Source organism: Cyprinodon tularosa, unplaced genomic scaffold, assembly GCF_016077235.1.
Source record: "Cyprinodon tularosa strain WSP-4 unplaced genomic scaffold, ASM1607723v1 ctg65, whole genome shotgun sequence".
Lineage (NCBI taxonomy): Eukaryota > Metazoa > Chordata > Actinopteri > Cyprinodontiformes > Cyprinodontidae > Cyprinodon > Cyprinodon tularosa.
In genome coordinates this window covers 1,080,504-1,099,498 of record NW_024039396.1, presented here as the reverse complement: position 1 = coordinate 1,099,498, position 18,995 = coordinate 1,080,504, and the positions used below count along the sequence as shown (strand labels likewise).

Genomic DNA, 18,995 nt, shown 5'->3' with positions numbered 1-18,995 from the left:
ATTACACATCCCAGATGAGGTGGCCGAGTGGTTAAGGCGATGGACTGCTAATCCATTGTGCTCTGCACGCGTGGGTTCGAATCCCATCCTCGTCGTACTCTGAGTATTTTTGGAGCAAGTGGAAGCTTAGTGATTAGGACATAGCGTTTCGAAGACTGAGGTTCTGAGTTCGAGCCAAATTCCCGCAGACTGCCATGCTGAGTCTCTGAGCAAGACCCTTGACCCTTCACCTCCCCCACGATGACAGCGGTAGAGGTAAATTAACAATGTGAGATCCATAAAGGTCAAAGATATATTCTATTTAATTCCCAAGCCAGCTGGGAATTTATTTTTCTGATACTTTAAGATGTGCAAAGCCCTATCTTATTTAATCAGATATTATTTCAGCTGTAATATATTGTCTATGAACACATACCCTACTAGATGTGTGTTAGAACAATAAATGAAAGAGTGACTCGAACACTAATCATGGTCAAACAGTTAATTCTGCACATACTAAATTCACCACAACTTCTGTTCAAAACATAAGAGTTTATTAACAAAAATCATTAAACTCCAAGTCAAACATAAACTACTTTGTACAAAGAGGAAGGGGGAACATGTTTGAAAACCATAGTACAGTTTAAGATGGATCTTGTGTTGAAAACCAAAGTTTATCTGGAGGAATTTGGGATATGATCAAATTAGCTTTTCACTAATTTAAAGCAATTGGAATGTTTCCAGACCAATTCACAATGCAAATCCATGAGGTCAATAAAACATTATTTGGCCAAATAATGTTTTATTAAATGATTTGCTTAATCAAGAACCAATAACCTTAAGTCAAATGATTCCTTACCCTCTTTGAAATAGCTAGCAGCGAATAGACATCAGGATTCCACTAAATGACTCTTGGTCATACTTGGTAATGGAAATGTAATGAGCAGATGAGGAACACGTAAACACTAATGTTATACTAGTGTTTAAAGCTTTATTAAATTAAGCTTGTCCAAGCTTCAAATAACAACTCAACACATTTTACTATAGCGTAGCGTGCAGTCCATCCTGTAAGCTTCGTGTTTACTCATCAGTAAACACATGAAATGATTAACATCATCAAAAGACATATTGTTTGTTCTGTCCCTAATTAAGCCAGACCTGCAAACCTTTTTGTACATGTCCATTGGTAGCCTTGAGTTTCTATCAAGCAGGGATAAGCAGGCATGCTAAACAGCAAGACAGGCTCTCTCTGTCTCAGTGGCCCAGAGCAGGGGTCCTGTTTGTCTCAGTGGCTGACATAAAGGCAGGCTTTCTCGTTCAGTTGCAAATGGTCTGTTTTGCAGCAGTTTGGTTCTGAAAGGTTTTGACTTATACTGATTTATACTTCGAAACTAGGTCGTCTGTGTAGGGATCGCAGTGAACAAAAAGACGTCCCCGCCCCCTCTGCAGACACTCCGCTGCATCTCTCCTAAATTGTAGCTGACCTCAGACAGTGCCGTAGACAGGAGGTCGACTTGTTTTGTTTTTATGAATGAAATTGCGGAAAACAACTCGTGAAGTTGGACCAGCTAGCAGAGCGAGGTGTGCGAGAATGCTGGGACCCTTTTTCCACCTGGATCCCTGTTATTTTTTGCCATCATGTCCCTCTGTTGACAGACAAACTCTCCCCCACTTCCTCACTGGCTCGGCCGTATCTAGACCCACAGCATATAGCGCAGACCATGCTTCAATACTGGGCATAAATCAAAAAAGTGCCTGCATCAAGCTCACTGCGACACATTGCTGCAGGAGAATAACCAGCCTTTATCCTTGATGATTCTTGAGATCTGGGTCCCTATGGGCCTTGGATCTCCATTTCGCTGGAGATCCTGTAGAAGTGGACCCCAGCTTCATGGGCAAGAGAGGAGGCAAAAAGAGCAGGAGATCCGGTTTGTTCTGTGGTTTTGTCTTTCCTCAACACAGAGGGGGGTGGTTGGTCACACCTCTGTGGGAGTTCGTGTGACTGCTTTTGGAGGCCTTGGCTGAAAGGGGAGGGGGTTACAGAGATCTTACTGCTGGTTATTCACCAACTGTATTCCCTTCTCTGGTCATCATTTTAAGATGAAACATGGATACTGGTTCCCAATGTCCAAAAAGCATGATCATGGCATATGGCACAACAAAATTATTATGACAAAACTTTTTTTGTAACAATTTTTTTTTGTAACTTTCACAGTTCTCTAAGGCATAAAAAACTTTTACATATTGGGCCGGATCTATCAAAGGTTTGCGTGTATTAAAACGTGAGCTATTTCACTGCGCACGCTAAAAAAATGTACAAACTGATCTATCAACAGCGTGCTAAAAGGATTTGGTCTTTAAAATGTGCTAAATAGCGCCTCTTGTCCATTTAGTACTTTTTCTGCAATGAATATGCAATGTGGGGCGTTTACACGCAAAAGTGCGTCTTGTGGGAGGAGAACATGTAAATATATTAATTTAGCACTCGCAAAGTGATTTATCAAACCTGAAAGCAATTTTGCTAACGGTATCTGACTCTATATTTAACACGTTTCAAAAGAAGGTGCAAATGGTCTGTATGCGTAATTGCGCACACATGGCAGCGGTTATTGCCGCAAGAAGGAGACATGGAAATGAAGCAAGGAGACGCAGAGAACGCATTTTTTCACTCCGTGTGAATATTTTTGGAATGAAAACGATCATCAAAACATTTCGTTTATCCAGCATTGCCATTTTGGAGCTGCAATTCCAGTGATTTGCTCCTCACAGAGCGTCAGCTGTACTTGTTCCTCAATGCTGGTCAGAGGCATCTCATCTACTGTGCCCCCTCCTGCTTTGTTCGCAGATGTTTTGTTATATGCCAGTTTTTCTTTGGTTCGCCTTCTAATATCCTGGTATCTTCTTTTTACTTCATCCACTGTTCGCAAGGTTTCACCAACAGCGTTTACTTTATTACAGATTTGTTCACATATAGCGTTCCTCTGTGTGACAGTCACACTTTTTTGCTGTAGTTCACTTAAATGTTTGTTGGCTTCATCCACCAATACCTCCATTTCCATGGGGTCGAATTTCCTTTTGCGCTTTCTGCTGTCCAAACTCGCCATGCCGCAAACCACCAAACGCGCAAAACCATAATTTAAATAGGGCGTCTCCAACAGTTTTGCACCTGCCACCAGTTACGCAATCGCTCTTGTTAAATCACCCGCAAACCATGGTTCAGCCCCTCGCGCAAAATTCCAGTTTGCAAGCGCAAATTACTGCACGCAAAATTGGATCTTGATAAATCCAGCCCTTTCTGTTTTGTTCCAATTGATCCAAAACGGTGCTTTCAAAACTATTTGTGCATTGTGACTTTGGAGTTTTGTAATTGTAGTGTTTTCCTATCTTTCAAAATTACACCAAAAAAAACAAAAAAAAAACAATAGAAAATTGTTATCTCTACGAAAGCTAGTATTGATGATTATTATTTTATTGATTCAAAAATTGACAGTATTAAAAGAGCAAACAAGCAAGAGTACAGGATTAACAAAAACATTATAAGGAGATATAAAAATATAATAGGAATATAATAAGTGTAAGCTGAAAAAAGAAAATGAACAAAATAAATCAACTCTACAAAACAAGAACATTGTTTATTAGTATTAAATGTGTTAAGACTGATAGCATCAATTACACAAAACAGATTAAAAAAAAATTGGCAATAGACAGTTTAATAGCGGTGGCTCAGATTTGAAGTTAATGTCAAATTTCTTTAAATTTCTTTAAAATTTTTATTTTTTTTTTTAATTAAAGGAACTGAAAGAAATACATTTTATTTTATTTTTGTATTCTCAATTCTATCTCAAACAGTATGTTTAATAAACCCTAAACCGTAATATATTTTTTTACTTTTTATTATGTGAAAAATGCATAAAAATGTGTTTTCTTTTGGCTCTCTTTTATGAAAATTCCACAAAATGAGAAAAAGAAAAAACAAAATAAACACCAAAACATCACACGTTTGAGGTCTTATAAAACTTAAATAATAAAAAGCATTGGTATTGGTGATACTTTCCCTGTATCTACTTGGCATCAGATCAATATCCTAAATTCCCAGTATGGCACACCTCTACCACAAAGCCTGACCATCATCTTAATCTCTTTCATCTTAATCTTTATCATCTTCTGTAGATTGCCTCTTTGAATCAAGCTGGGATTAAAATATTGATAATAATGATGGAAAATAACTTGTTACTATAGCAGCTGAATCCCTTCAGTGTGAGAGTTGAACTCCAGGGTTGAGCACATCTGATGGGGTTCAGTCAGTTGAACCATTGTTTTCTTTACTGTCATAATACTGTCTTGAAATGTCATGTCACTGATAATTTGGACCGAATTAAGCAAATAATATTTTACTTGGTCTGTTTTTGAAATATTGTTTTCATTTCTGGCCTCATCATCTTCCAGCTCTGGGCCTTCCAGTAACTCCTCCTGGAACCAGTCTGGGTGCTCAGATTGATACCTACGGAAAGCCTCTATAGCATCTCTAAGGGCCCTTCCTGAGGGGCACTCGTGGTATGTGTCCTCCGAGAGTCCATCGATTCGCTTCACACGGCCTGGTTCATGTTTTTCTGTGTTCAGGATTCGGAAGAACACCTCCTCAAACTGTTTCATCAGCTTGTAGCGAACTGTAATCTTGAAAGGCAAAGGAATATCTTCCTCAGAACAAACATCATCAAAATAAGCAACAATATACTTTTCAAATGATGCAGCCCGGATAAAATGAGGCACCAAGAGAGTGAGGGAAGGCGTGAGCGTGTCACCAACAGGCGAGAGGGCATCTTCTTTTAAAAAAACCTGCTGGCCTCCACACATAGCTCTCCATTTAACCTGTACTCCTTGGGAGCAAAGAATTAATATCTTATCTGAAGAGCTCTCTATTCGCTCCTTGTGCCACTCGAGCCACTGGATGCTCCCCAGTACTCCCAATCTGGTTAAATCCAGCAGGTCCAGAATCACATCTGTGCCACATTTGGCAGCAAGGAAGGCAGAAAACTTCAGAACAATGTTCTTATATAACAGGTGGTCGAGGGAGTAAAGGATCAGGACACGTTTTCTCTCTTGGACCTGAAAAATCTCTGGCTGTTGATTGTCAGCAGACGTAGGTGTAGTTTGAGATCCTGGGATAAAAACAAAGTCACCATTTATTATTATCGTTAAAAGCTGTTCTTATTAGGCTGGTGAATTTAAAAGAAAGCTAACCTTCATGAGATGCTTTGTGCAGTAGGTAAACAAGAAAGCAAACGAAGATCAGCAGCAGTCCAATAGATATCTGAAAAGACCAGCTGCGTTCCTGCGCTGAAATATTAAGAAAGAAAATCAAAAGTAGAGAGAAAGACATCATTTTGGAATTGGAAAGTTATGCGACTTACTTTGCCACAGTCGAACACTTTTCCTCACAGTTTTACAGTTTGTCTTGCAGCGAATAAAAACTGGCTGGATCTATTAAATAAACGATAAACAGTTATAGAAGCTCTTATCTTGTTTTCTTAACTGGAAATTGTACTTTATAAACATGCAGCTTGTTGAAATGCGTCTCACCATAATTATTGTTTCTCCTGGTGATAAATCACAAATCAACGTCACATTCAGAAATGTTCTGTTTTCCTGTTGATTTAAAGAACAGAATATAGTAGCTTCTCTCCTCAAAAAGAAATGATTTAGGAGTTTTTACCCCAGTCATTTACAGTCACAGATGATATTCTTACAGGCGCATCTCAAGCAAATTGAAGTGAACTTATTTTCACTTATTTGAGAGAGAAAAGCTTGTACAATGAACGACATAAATACTAGAGCAATAAAACAAAATATATACTAACTATTTCATGCAGTTTTAGCAACAAATTAAGTAATGGTTAAACAAATAAAGAGACAAAGGAGATTAGTATTGACACACCGAATGATTTGGATAAAAACAAAACAAACAAGAACTGTGTTGGTATTCAGAGAGCTTTCCTGCTGGTGTGTTCAAACTAATAAAACACAACGGACTAAACAACTGTAGGTCACCATTCCTGACTGTGGAAGCTTCTCACTCAAATTTAGGCTAATTTGATTTGGTTAAGGCTAACTCCTCAAACTCCTGGTCTCAAAGGAAAAGCAAAATATGGAGACTAGGGGGAAGTTCAACTGAAGAAACTCATTCCTTTCCTACATCCACCTGCGGCACAGCCAATTAGCTCTAAACCACACCTCAACGAAAGCCAATCGGCATCCAGGTTCATCTTAAAAGGCCTCCGATATGCACTTGTCTGCTCCTGTGTGACACCGTTTTAACCCACCTCCAGCTCCTCCTCTACCATCGTAGCTAAAGCTTCATTAGAGTTTCATTCTCCCGGACTCTTACTGCGTTCCCTGTCTCATCTTAACCGGTCTGGCAGAAGACCGCCATGTTGAGCCCAATTCTGCCAGAGGTTTCTTCCCAACGGTGAGTTTTTCCTCTCCACTGTCGCTTTATACTTTCTTATCATGGACAGGTTCTCTCAACCTGTGTTATCCGAACTGGACTTCCATCTTCCAGGTCCCTGATTGAAGCTCTAGTATCAGCTCACGCAGTCCACTGGATCTCCCCATAAACCCCAGTTTCAGGCCGGGGGGGTGGGGGGACAGCCCTATTCTTTGATTCTGTTCATGCATATCTATCAAAATTAAGCTCCATGTTTCCTGCCGAGGTCTGAGCACCAAAGACAAAGTAATTGTATCAATAAATTTCTCCTAATTGTCTTTTCTCTTAATGTTTGTTTTTCAGATTGAATTAGCTTTATTTGAAAAGAGGGCTTTCTCCCACTGACTATTGACACATGTGTCACGTAACTTAAGGATGCAGGTTTGTAGGGTGTATGGTCACCTTTTTTTAAAGTTCTTTATTAAAATTCATTTTCTAATAAAATGTCACCTATTTCATATCATCATATAACATTTGAGACATCATCACATAACTCTGTCTGTAAAGAGACTTTAAAATTACATTTTAATTCCTGGATAACAGAAACACATTTCAGATGATGTAGCATGATTTGAGATGCATCTCTATACCTTGGACACCCACTCAGAACAATTCCGATTGCCACTCTGGATGAGAACTCGGTATCTCTCTGAATACTCCGATGAGTTAAATCCCACAAAAACCATATTTTTATTCTCAGAGGCAACAGCCGTTATTTTGGGATCCCACAGACTACCTAAGTTATCCAAAGACAAACAGAAGCAGCTTGTGTTTAGGTCCTTAATCTACTTTGTTAGGCATAAAAACAGGATAAACAAATTATTTACCGTTCTCCTGACACAGCTGGGCCTCTTTGATTCTCTTGTCTTCACATCCTGGCCGGTTTATAAATAATAAAAAAAGATTATATCTGATATTTATTACTATTATTACAAATAGACTTATTTCATAACACATTTTAAATGAAAAAAAAAAAAACATAAATAAAGTAGCTGGACAAAAAAGTATTAAGCAGTAATCCTAATGCAATAATTTCATGCATTAACTGTATTTCAGTAAAATATGTTCAGATTAAATGTAAATTACTGTTCTAAAGTTGTCTCTTTTACAATGAAAAAACAGTTGCAGGGCTACAGATTTGAAATAATTGCGATTATAGTTGGAATCTGAAGGTTTTTACCTGGTACGGTAATGTTTCCTGTGATCCTATGATGTCCCTTCTCAGATTCAGGAAAATTAAACACTTCTAAGGTGTATGTATGCTCAGGCTCTACAACAACATCCAAGGAGAAGTTCCACTTTGGAAAAAAAATAAAACAATGTTATGTATATGGATAAAAAAAAAGAATATGTAACATTCAATTCTGTTTAATTCAGCTTAGCTAAATAATGCACATTCACATCAAATGTAATTCTAATCCAATTTACAAGATGTTTGTGTGATATGTAAAAATATTTTTATCAGCTATGATACTAAGATTTCCAAAAGACAGAAACGAAAGCAGACAATCAATCCATCAGCAGAAAGCAAGCTGCGATTTGATGCCATACAGAAGCTTGAATGTTGTAAGCCATAAAAGTTTATATGATTGTAACATACCAACGATTTTACCCCACATTTCATTTTGACTTCATGCTACAGTACGAGTTAGAGTAGCACATACTTGTCCAACCCAGTCTCATGGGAAAATGTACCCCCACTACCTTGGTCCACACTGCAAAACGTAGTGGAGGTACATTAATGGGCATTTTTTTGTGGCACTGTTACATTTCTTCTGCCTATACGCTTTCTATTGTTTTACGTCACATAATCCTGAAGAGATCCGAAAAACCGTAGCAAAAACTAGCAAGCGGGTGATTATGTATGTTCACGAAGTAAATATTATGTAAATAAACCCTACACTTCTCGCTATAAATGTAATCAAAACCCATTTAAATGCAGAAACTGATTGAAATTATTGATTTTCCCACTAAAAGTTAGAGAAATCTCGGCCATGTTTATACCAAAACGTTACATTTTCACATTATCTTGAAAAATCTTTGCAAGAAACGAACAAGCAAGTGAATATGTACATTCCCTGAGTAAATATTCTGGCAACAAACTATACATTTCTCACTAGAAATGTAATCAAAACTCGTTTTAATGCAAAAACAAACTCAAGTTATTAATCTTTCCACAAAAAAATGAGCGAATGTCGGCCATCTATATATATTTTTTTCCTCTCCCAGCTGGAATCTTGAAAGTCACGTGACTAGGACGTAAAACAATAGAAAGCGTATAGGCAGAAGAAATGTAACAGTGCCACAAAAAAATGGCCATTAATGTACCTCCACTACGTTTTGCAGTGTGGACCAACGTAGTGGGGGTACATTTTCCCATGAGACTGGGTTGACTTGTCAAGTGGAAGTAAAATAATGCAAGGTTTTAGCTTTATTAACAATTAAGAACTAAATCATAATTAAAATGCAGCAAAACAAACTTCTTTCAGAAATGAGCAAAATTAGTAAACAGCTGATTTGTTTGTAACTTAATGAGGTAAACTGAGGAAAAAAAAAAAAAAAAAAAAACAGCAGCATGATGATCCAGTAAAACAGCTGACAGTTCACAACAAGTTGGGGATGAGGAGTTGTACGCAGGGTTAGGAAAATCGAACAAATATGGCACAAATGGAAATGCAATAATGACTTTATGGTCCTAAACCAACAATCTGGACAAAACACAAAATGTTTAGAGCAGCAGAGAAGCCCATGGTACCAGGTGGGGGAATCTGTTTATAGGGCAGCTCAACATGCCTTTTATAGAGACTGATAAGAATACAATTCTTTCTTTCTGAAGTAGGCAAGCTTCATGTCAGGATATACCAACCGAACAGGGTTAATCACCATCAACACATGTAAATGCTGACATTTGCTGTAGTGTCATGCTCAGGAGATGATACTATGGCTGAAAAAAAAGCTTAAGTGAGTGGAGGTTTATCTACCACCAGGATAAGGCCAGGGTTTGAGGCTTCACGCATTCAAACTTACCGTTTATAAAAAAGTTATTGAAAAAAATAAAGCCAATCCTTGAAAATTGGCAAAACCTGGCAATTCTTTTCTTTTTTTTAGCCAACTTTTAATTTTAAGTGCAACAAAGCTCCCCAAGTCTGTAAAAAACAATAATTTTCCAGCTACTTTTGCTGGTCTTACACAAAAAATCCCATAAAAATGCGTTAATACCTGTGTTTAAAATGTTGCGAAATGTGCAACATCCAATAAAAGTTAGCAGGGCACTGTACTTTGGTTCAATGGCTTACTCCTTAGCTGGTTTGCCACTTCCTAACGCAGGTCACTGATGTCTCCAATAAGTATATTTAATATCCGTATTTCAAAGTAAGTTCAGAATCATTCACTTTGTAGAAACAAGGCAAACTTGAACCCTAACCTCAGTTTGTAACTAAATTGACAAAAGTGTTATACTGTATAAAGTATGTCAGCAGTTTTATGTGTGAGAGGAAGCACAATTGACCAAAGTAGAGGAATTTCAAAATGATGCACAAACCGGACTGCTGTGTTTGCTCTTTGATTTATGTACATGTCTAGTATTATTAAAAGTAATAAACTTGAATGGAGGTCATTTTGAATAGAAGAAGATAAGTGCTAATTAAGAGAAATTTGACCTTAAATTTCCAATATGGCTGCCAACCTGGATTATCAAAAAAAACAACACCACAATTAAAAGTGGTTTATTTTCTGGGATAAAAAAAATCCAAATCATTGCAGGGTTTCTTTTTTATGACCGAAACACCTGACACACTGCTTCATGGAGAGATATCCTACAGTTTGTGCACAGAGTAATCACATCCGTTGCAGTGCTTAACCAATTATTCAGGATGGTGTGCATATAACAATATACAGGAGAGACTTTGTTTCCTATACCATTTACTCTGCATAGAAACAGTAACATCATCTAATCATAAGTTTTTGGAAAATCATATCAGAAATCTAATGTTTTATATATTAAAATTCCAGAAGTCGCAAGCTTCTTGTTAAGCAAACAGTTATGATGAATAAATAAGCATTATTTATAAGGTTTCCTATAGATTCCCTTTGTAGTGATCAGAATTTAAATTAAAGTTTTCCTAATTTATGATTAATTTATATTTTTCTAAGTTTTATAGTCAAAAAAGTGAACGGAGTAATGCTCAAATTTTTCCAGCTGATGATTTTACTCCTGAGAAAAGAAATCTCTCTGAACAAATTAAAAAGTTTAATTGATTTTTTTCAAAGGTAAAAAATTAATTACATTAAGATCTACTTGAAAAGAAATACCTTTAAAGCTTTTTTCTTGCTCCAGTAACAAGTATGAACTTTTTGCTCTTTCATTTTGTCTTTCTAATTGTGCTTTAAAAGCAAAAAGGAAAAAATAAAATATAAAAAAAGTTTTTTTTTTTTTAAGAAACACTAAAGGTACAGTATCTAGCTTTTACTTATTCACAGATGCACTAAAATCAAATCTTTTCTTATACTTTAAGGGATATTGGTGGATAAATAACAAATCAGCAACTTTTCATAATTATTTAATTATCAAAACAAATGTTATGTTTCTCAAATCCTCCTAATTGAGATGGATGAAATCCCAGGTGAGCAGAACAATGTGAAAATTAAAAGGCATGAAAGCAGAGGGCTAAATAAAAAAACCACGAACAACAGGGACATTACATTTACAAACAAAACAGAAACTTCTTTTACCTTTTCGTAGTTTGGGTTCAGTACATTTATAATGGAGAAACGAAACTGAACGCAGACACTTTGATTGGTATTTTCATCTATAACCTTTATCTCTGAGCCTAAAATTATGGAAATGGACGCTGTGAAGATAAAACAGAGAGCAGTCTGTGAAGCGATTCTTTATTGGGTTATTTTATCAATGCACTGATTAAAAACATCACACCTCACAGCATAATCTACAAAGAAAACTAAAACACAAAAGTTTTTTGTTTAAACCAGGACTCACCATCAGCTTGAAGTTTCCAACCCACATTCACAACAGGAACAATCCCATCTAGGTCCATGCTGGTTTTTATTTTCACAGAATCCCACAGCGGGCCAGTGCAAGAATCCAGTGGAGGGACCTTATCCATGTCTAAGCAGTTGGCTGACATTGAAGAGTTTTATATGAAAATATACTACAGGAAGTTCCTCATAAAAATCTACACAGCACGGCTAACATTCATGGATTTTAAGCAAGCAAAGTTAGACCAAGGTGGATTATATACAGATAATGCAAAGATGCTTTTACTCACTATGATGCTGAAAAGAAAGTAATTCTTCATCTTTGGCTTTACAGCACTCCTAAAACTAAAGCTTTTAGGTCAAAACTGAATTTGTATTATTATTATTATTATTTGTAGATCCGTCTGCAAGGCATTAACCCTACAACATTTTTTGGCCCTTGACTTATTCCATCAAAGAGCATGAGTCATGATTCTGCCCTTTCTGAAATTTTTGGTTCTGTTTAAGTTTTCATTTTGGGTTCTCAGTAATGCTTCATTTTATGTTACTCTGTGTTTGTAAAGATTTATGCTATTTTCTAATTCTTAGTTTTACTCTCCCTTATTTCTTTCAGTTATCTGTTTTTAACATCTTTGGCATTATGTATTTATCGCTTTGCTTTTAGTTGTAGTCATTTGTTTTATTACATTTAGCTTCATTTAAATTCTTTCCCAGTTACATTTAGATCTGTCGTCCCTTCCCCCCCCTTAACTCCTTTTTTAGTTTTTCCAGTCCACACCTGCTCCCTATCAACTGATTAGCCCCACTGATCTTTATTCATTCACTGGATTGCTGATTGCCCGTTGTTTCTACGGGGTTGAGGTGAAGTCACCAGTTGCCACTCTTGGTACTCCCTAGTTAGACAGGTCACAATGTAAACAATAACTGCGTTACAGCATCAAATAACAATGATTTTCTTAAATAAAGATAAATTCATGACTTTGACACACACTTGCTGTTTCACTAAATAAGTAGAGTACTTTAACTTACTTTAACTAGGCACATCACATTGCATTGTCATTATGAAGTCAATGAAGTCTATAAATTATGTAACATGACATATCATACAAACCCATCACAACAAAATGAATGTGTTGATGGAGCATAATAATACACATGTGCCGAAAGTGCTTGATTGATGATGTACATGTAATAGACATGTATTGATTACATTGTTGTGGTACGGTAATTACATATTAGGCATGATTTCAAGATTTTACATCAAGACTGAATTACCAGTACATGTCTGTTAATGCTATAGAATTTTTCTATTTTGCAAATTGTGCATGCATAATGCTATATACTTTTATGCTGTGCCTGTGCATTTGTTAGGACTCCAGTCTGTGTAGTCTGTGCTTTTGTGTGTTTGTCTTCCTTCCTCCACCAGGCGGCACCTGGTTCTGATTCTCCTCCTCACACACCTGCAAGGGGTTACCTCGTTAACGGAGTGCTCTTAAGCTGCTGATTGCCACTACCTCGATGCCAGAGTGTTTGCGAGTTTTGGGTACTCTAGCCAAGCTGAGTTTTGCTGAGTCAAACTGAGTCTTTGTCAACCTGAGTCTTAACATTGTTGTCTTTTTTGTTTTTGCCTCTCGACAGGAAATCATCCTGCAAACTGGATTTTCGGACCTTCTCTCCCTGGAAGGATCTACTGAGCTTCATACTGAGCTGGGGATACAAACTCGAGGTTTGGATCCACTTTCCCCCGAGGAATTCATCCCAAAGGATTCATCTGCACCACGGTCCGTTCAAGTACCGCAGGAAAACATAGTGGCAATCAGTCTTCTCCGTTCATCTACAAGCAACCGCATTCTGGGTAACCCTGTCCGCCCTGCACCGTATGAGACAAATACCGGAACACATTCCTCACCTACTGGAGTCTAAGAGTCAACCAATTCTCTGGAAACGTGAGTCTGCCTACCTTTCTTCCTCTTCAAGTTCAAGAATCAATTTTCCCACTGAACCTGAACTAAACGCAGTGTCTTCCCCTCACATTTTAGTTCCGGTTAAGCGGTGATCAGAGCAACACTGGAATCTCCACAAAACTTCTCAATAAAACCTGTTAAACTTTTCCCCTTGTCTCTCTGGATTGTTTATCTGCATGTGGGTCCGAGCTCTTGACTAAATCATGACAGCGTTAGCCTTTAAAAGTGTTCGAGTTGCTTTTTTCTCATCAATATAACATGCAATATATTTCAGCACATGACTTTTTCAAATTAAATATACAACAAACACTCAAAATACAACAGTATCATCAATTTAATCAAAAACTACTACATTGATATTTCACAGTGAATTATTTTCTATTTACTCTACCTTATATTTTCTAATGTTAGACACAATGACAGTGGCTAACTCCGCCAATGTCTTCGAGTCAGTCTGAGATAGCCAGACTAATGTTACGCTACATACTATACTATGGGATACATTGGTGTATATATGGATTTTCTTGGTTAGTACATCGACTGAGTGTGAAATTACACGTGAAACGTCTTCCCACACCAACAAACTGCTTTTTTTTTGCAGCCAAATGCTACATACATAGGCATTTTTACTGTGTATCTCAGTGGGAGAAGGTTTCACTTTTTTTCGGGCTATCAGCAATCCAGGGAATAAATAGAGATCAGTGATAAGCCCATTCGTTGTTTCTTCCTGTCATATATGTACTTCCTTTGCTATTCGTATTTGCTGGATTCTCTTCATTTTGTATCTATGTTCTACCCAAGTGTCTCCTCATTTTGGTTTCAAAGTTCCCTGCCTGTTCAGTCTGGACTTATGCTTCTGTTGGTTCCAACAGACCATGGCCAGAGATGGCAAAAGTACTCACTTTCCGTACTTAAGTAAAAGTACAGATACTTGTGTTAAAAAGTACTCTGGTAAAAGTGGAAGTACTGATTAAACTTCTTTAATCAAGTAAAAGTAACAAAGTACAGGCTTGTAAATTTACTTAAAGTATAAAAGTAAAAGTAGAAACCACTTTTTTCATGCCGTTGCCTACATTTTAAATGGATGTCTGCCAATAGGACTAGATCTCCGTTGTGTTCATTTTCAATCATCTCGTCATCCATACTACTATGCTAACGCCACCGCCACCAAGCTGCAATGATTTGCCGCGAATGAATACGGCCGAATCTGTCGATTCATCTTGTAGTGGTGCGTCAAATGCAACGTAGATTCTCATCCAATTAGATTGAATTTGGTATTGATGACGTGAAAAATAATAACGGTAACTCCATTGAAATGATTCAAAACTAAAGTAACGAGCCAATTTTTAAAAATGTAAGGAGTAGAAAGTACAGATATTTGTGTAAAAATGTAAGGAGTAGAAGTAAAAAGTCGCCATAAAAATAAGTAGTAAAGTAAAGTAAAAATATCAGAAAAATATACTTGAGTACAGTAATGAAGTATTTGTACTTCGTTACTTCCCATCTCTGACCATGGCACATGTTCCCAGAGAATTCTGGGAGATTTTAACAACCTGTTTTCTTTGGTAGAACCTTCATCTTTTAAATCTAATCCTCAGTCCGACTGGAAGACAATGCAGGAGCATAATGTTCCTGAAGCTCCTGCTCACTCAGTCTATCTCATGGCGGCCTTACCGAGAAGTTCCACTTTTGTTTTTCACCAAGTCTGGAAAAATCTGCAGTTTTAATCATGTCTCTGTTGTCGACATCTTCTCCAACTATTAGTGAAATATTGGTCTTCACAGCTATGGCAACATAGAACAGTCAAATCTTTTTGGTGTCTTTCTCCTGATAAATAACTTTGTTTGATAAGAACCATTTAAACTTTTTTACGATTTTTACAACTTAACACAAACCCTTGGACAGTTTTTCCATGGCAATGGATTTTTTTTGTTTTTACTGAGTAAGTCATATTATATATTAAAAAGGAAAAGTGTTTGTCATCTTTCTAAATCATGTTTCATTTTAACAACAGTGTGTGACCGTGTCAGAGCCACTGGCCCTTTAAGTGACAAATTTGTGAAACATGAAAGAAGTTTTATGAAAACTATTTACTTAAATAGTTCATTATCGTGTTTTTTTCCTCTGTATTATAAACATATATAAAAATTACTGAGCGCCATCATGTACAGAAATAGTTAATTTGCACAGGAAGAGTGTCTTTTGCCCTTTAAATCAAACACTGGACCACGAGCAAAGGGATTAAATTGGATATGCACTTTGTATACATATATGTCAATATATATCAATATATATACAGTATATATATCAATATATATATATATATATATATATATATATATATATATATATATATATATATATATATATATATATATATATATATATATATATATATATATAAATATATAATCTTTTTTCTCTCTTTGGCTCATTTGAAATAGTTTAAAACAGAAAAAAATGTTTCCTAGAAAGGATAATTTGAGGAACAAATCTTTGTAACCCTTTAAACATATTGAAAGATATATTATACTTACAAATTTTGCAATTGCTAAGGCCCTGTAAATGCAAAGGATTCAACAAAGAAAAAAAATACATGACTTCAATAAATTTTTGCTTATATGAGTAAAATTACAAGCTTAATTTAAAGTCAAGACTTGAATTTTTGAATTTTACCGTTTGATTGCAGAGAAAGTTCAAAATCCTTAGAGATGAGGTTGTTGATGCTGTGGGTCCAACCAGCAAACTGAAAATGAACAAAGACAAAATAATCATCATAGCGTAGATCATGTTACTTTCCAACACTTGGTAAAAAGAAAATGATCAAAACATTTGGGCTGCTGCAGATGTTTATATGATCAGTTCTAGAAAGTTAAATAATCATTCGAGCAGGATTGGAGCTCAGTTGTCTGCCTTTAGTCTGAATTGTCTGATTTTTATCAGGTTCTTACTTCTGAGTAACACAGGAAGAAGGCGTTCTCTTCTGTGGTTCTTCACTGTTACAGAGAAGAAAACATAATACAGAAACATGGTCGTCATTATTTATTGTGACGTTTTCTCAGTGAAGAGTGTGAGGTGTGTAAATTAGTCCCAGTGGCACATTTACCTCTCACATCATTTTAGAGGCCACTAGAGAGCAGTAACTGACACTTTTTTTATTTTTTTTACTGTTCTTTTATCTTTGGTCACAACCCATCCAGGTTTATTTGCTTGAAAACAAATCATTCAGACTAACTTCAACCAGCAAAATGAGATAAACAGAATAACTGATTTCAGAAGATTGGTAAAGAAAATATTCAATTTGAACATATACATTTTTTTACATTTCGTCATTAAATGCCACAAGCTTCGATGTACTTAAATGGGATATAATGTAAAACACAAAGTACTGTAAATTTCTATAGTAGGGTTAGATTATCTAATTGGATTATCAGCATCTAACTCTGCTTTGAGTCACAGTGTGACTCAAAGTACTGTGACTGCATGAGCTGCAAAAATCGACATCTAGTGAAAAAGATGGTGCCAAAGAAGGGCTTCAGGATGACAGGAAATCTGAACACAAGTGTTTGGTGGATTTTTTTATTTATTTATATTAATTTATTGTTAGAGAACATTGCATATTAGTATAGCATTACAATAAATACATTTTGACAGAAATTTGCCAAAAGGATTCTCGTTCTTCTCGTCTTCCCACGATTGATTCATTGCAGGATTGATACCAGATAAGTAGTTTATCCAGATTCATTGAAAAATGTTGCCTCTAAACGGCATTTGAACTTGTTGATCTTAACTTTATTTTGACTTCCTTTACCTTTTTATGTTTCTTTCAATAGGGGTCTCAAATTGAAGGCATTCACTTCCTGAATGCAAGACGTTTAACTTGCTAAAACATATTGCAATCCAGGCAGTTCTTTGCTGTATGCATAATGCTCAAACTGATATTACGATTCTGTTTATTTTTGGAAAATATTGCACCTGTTCTTCTCTACACAAATATTTTCTTTAGTAGAGAAAGGTTAGAAGGAAATAATTGTAAAAATAGAACAAAAAAATAGAAACAGTTACCCGCCTTTTTTCCTTTAAAGAATATCTGTGACTCCCTTTAAATATTCTGTTTTGTTTTATAATTAAAAAGCACTTGTATTTCAGTTTACATGTTAGGTTGCATAGATAAAGACACTTAATATTTTGGCAGAGAGGGAATTAAGCTTGAAATAAGTTCAATTTGAACAGGCACAAATGCAGCAAGGGTTCCTAAGAGTCAGTTTTGGGAACATGTGTAACTTAGTGGACCGTTGTAAAGCATGTCAGACTTATGTATGCCTGCTCGTATGTTAATGTGTGCATTTATAACCAATGCATGAATTGACATCTCCATCATTCCAGTGTGCAACATCTGCAAAAGCTATGCAGTGATTTAACACTTGTCCTTTTCCCTGGTCTGAGTTTACTGGAGGATGGATGGAGCTAAACAGAAAACTCATTAGAACCTTTTAATTACATTTAAATTACATTGGCCCAGTCAAAGTCCAGACCAGGGTTATTATTGCTATCGTTAGCTAAAAAAGAAATACAAAAAAGATGAATAATGAAAAAAGTTGTTAACTGAAATACGAAAAAAAAACCGACCTTGCAAACAAACAAAAACTAAAAACTATCTGAAACTGTAAGAGTTTTTCAAAACTAATTAAAGCAAACAAATTTTTAAGAAAGAAAGTGTTGGTTTTTTATATGTGTCTTTATCATAATGAGGTCTAGTTTTCGGTTGCAATTTTTGCTTTTTTTCTCCACTCTACTGCATTACATCAGCAGAAGGCAAGTAGGGAAGTGTTGCTGCAGTGGTCCATCTTTATCTGGGATTTTATTCCTATTTTTTTTTTCATTCTTTTTAATCTTTTCCCTGGTATGTATGTCATATTACATAAAAGGCTAAAAGCATTACTGACACTAATAAAAACTAAGCTCAAGGTAAGCATTTTCAAAAAAAAAACTAAACTAAACCAGCTAACAAATAGGCTACTAAAGATGGATTAAAACTAAAGTAGAATTGACAATCAGAGGTCAAAACTAAGCAAACCTCGGTCCTAAATCCTAAATCCACTCGAAAATAGATGCCAAGAAGTGTTTATTCAAGCTAAAGAAAAGGATAGAGACAATTTTTAATTGCAGCAAAGGCGATCTGAAAAATTCTTTGATCAGGGGGACTGAATGCAAAATAATAAAAGTAAATAAAAAGACAAAAATGTCCATTTGAAAATCTTTTACCAACTTTCTGTTGAAGATTGTCCTATGGTCAAAAAAAGAACTCTGTATTTGTAAAGTGGCAGATGTGATAAAAATCAGTGGGTGCAAATGACTTTGCAAGGCTCAATAAAGAGGATAGAGATGTAGCTGTGGTAGTGTTAATTCTTATCGGGTTTTCTCAGGGTTATCCTGTGTCCTAACCCACATTAAGGTCAGATCTATCAGTTTACATGCCAACAGACAGGCAGGTCTTTTGAACCCCTTCTAGAATAGCAATTATGGATGGTATCCCTCTATACAAATGGGGATCAAACGTAATAACCAGTTAT

At 36.1% G+C, this 18,995-nt stretch overlaps 1 protein-coding gene and 1 non-coding gene across 2 annotated transcripts; one reads left to right on the top strand and one right to left on the bottom strand.

The window, feature by feature from the left end:
* Nucleotides 1–13: 13 nt before the first annotated feature.
* trnas-gcu lies at nt 14–95 on the top strand. Its single transcript has one exon. It is a non-coding gene; the product is annotated as a tRNA-Ser (tRNA).
* A 3,353-nt stretch (nt 96–3,448) lies between these two features.
* Nucleotides 3,449–16,334, bottom strand: LOC119799139 (interleukin-17 receptor A). The gene is made up of 11 exons (XM_038308925.1): nt 16,099–16,334; nt 15,960–15,981; nt 11,460–11,600; nt 11,195–11,313; nt 7,644–7,761; nt 7,291–7,338; nt 7,054–7,199; nt 5,560–5,625; nt 5,391–5,460; nt 5,221–5,316; nt 3,449–5,138 (listed from the first exon to the last, which is right to left on the bottom strand). The coding sequence occupies exons 1-11, from the start codon at nt 16,210–16,212 to the stop codon at nt 4,213–4,215; spliced, it is 1,866 nt and encodes a 621-aa protein (XP_038164853.1). The 5' UTR covers nt 16,213–16,334; the 3' UTR covers nt 3,449–4,212.
* Between the last annotated feature and the right edge of the window lie 2,661 nt (nt 16,335–18,995).

What these genes read in the sequence shown, in the direction of transcription:
- LOC119799139 (XM_038308925.1), bottom strand. Translation starts at nt 16,212, where the DNA reads ATGATCTACGCTATGATGATTATTTTGTCTTTGTTCATTTTCAGTTTG. An exon ending in AGGAAACATTACCGTACCAG is followed by an intron (nt 7,339 to 7,643) that starts GTAAAAACCTTC and finishes TAAACCGGCCAG; the next exon opens with GATGTGAAGACAAGAGAATC. An exon ending in CCAGCTGTGTCAGGAGAACG is followed by an intron (nt 7,200 to 7,290) that starts GTAAATAATTTG and finishes TGGATAACTTAG; the next exon opens with GTAGTCTGTGGGATCCCAAA.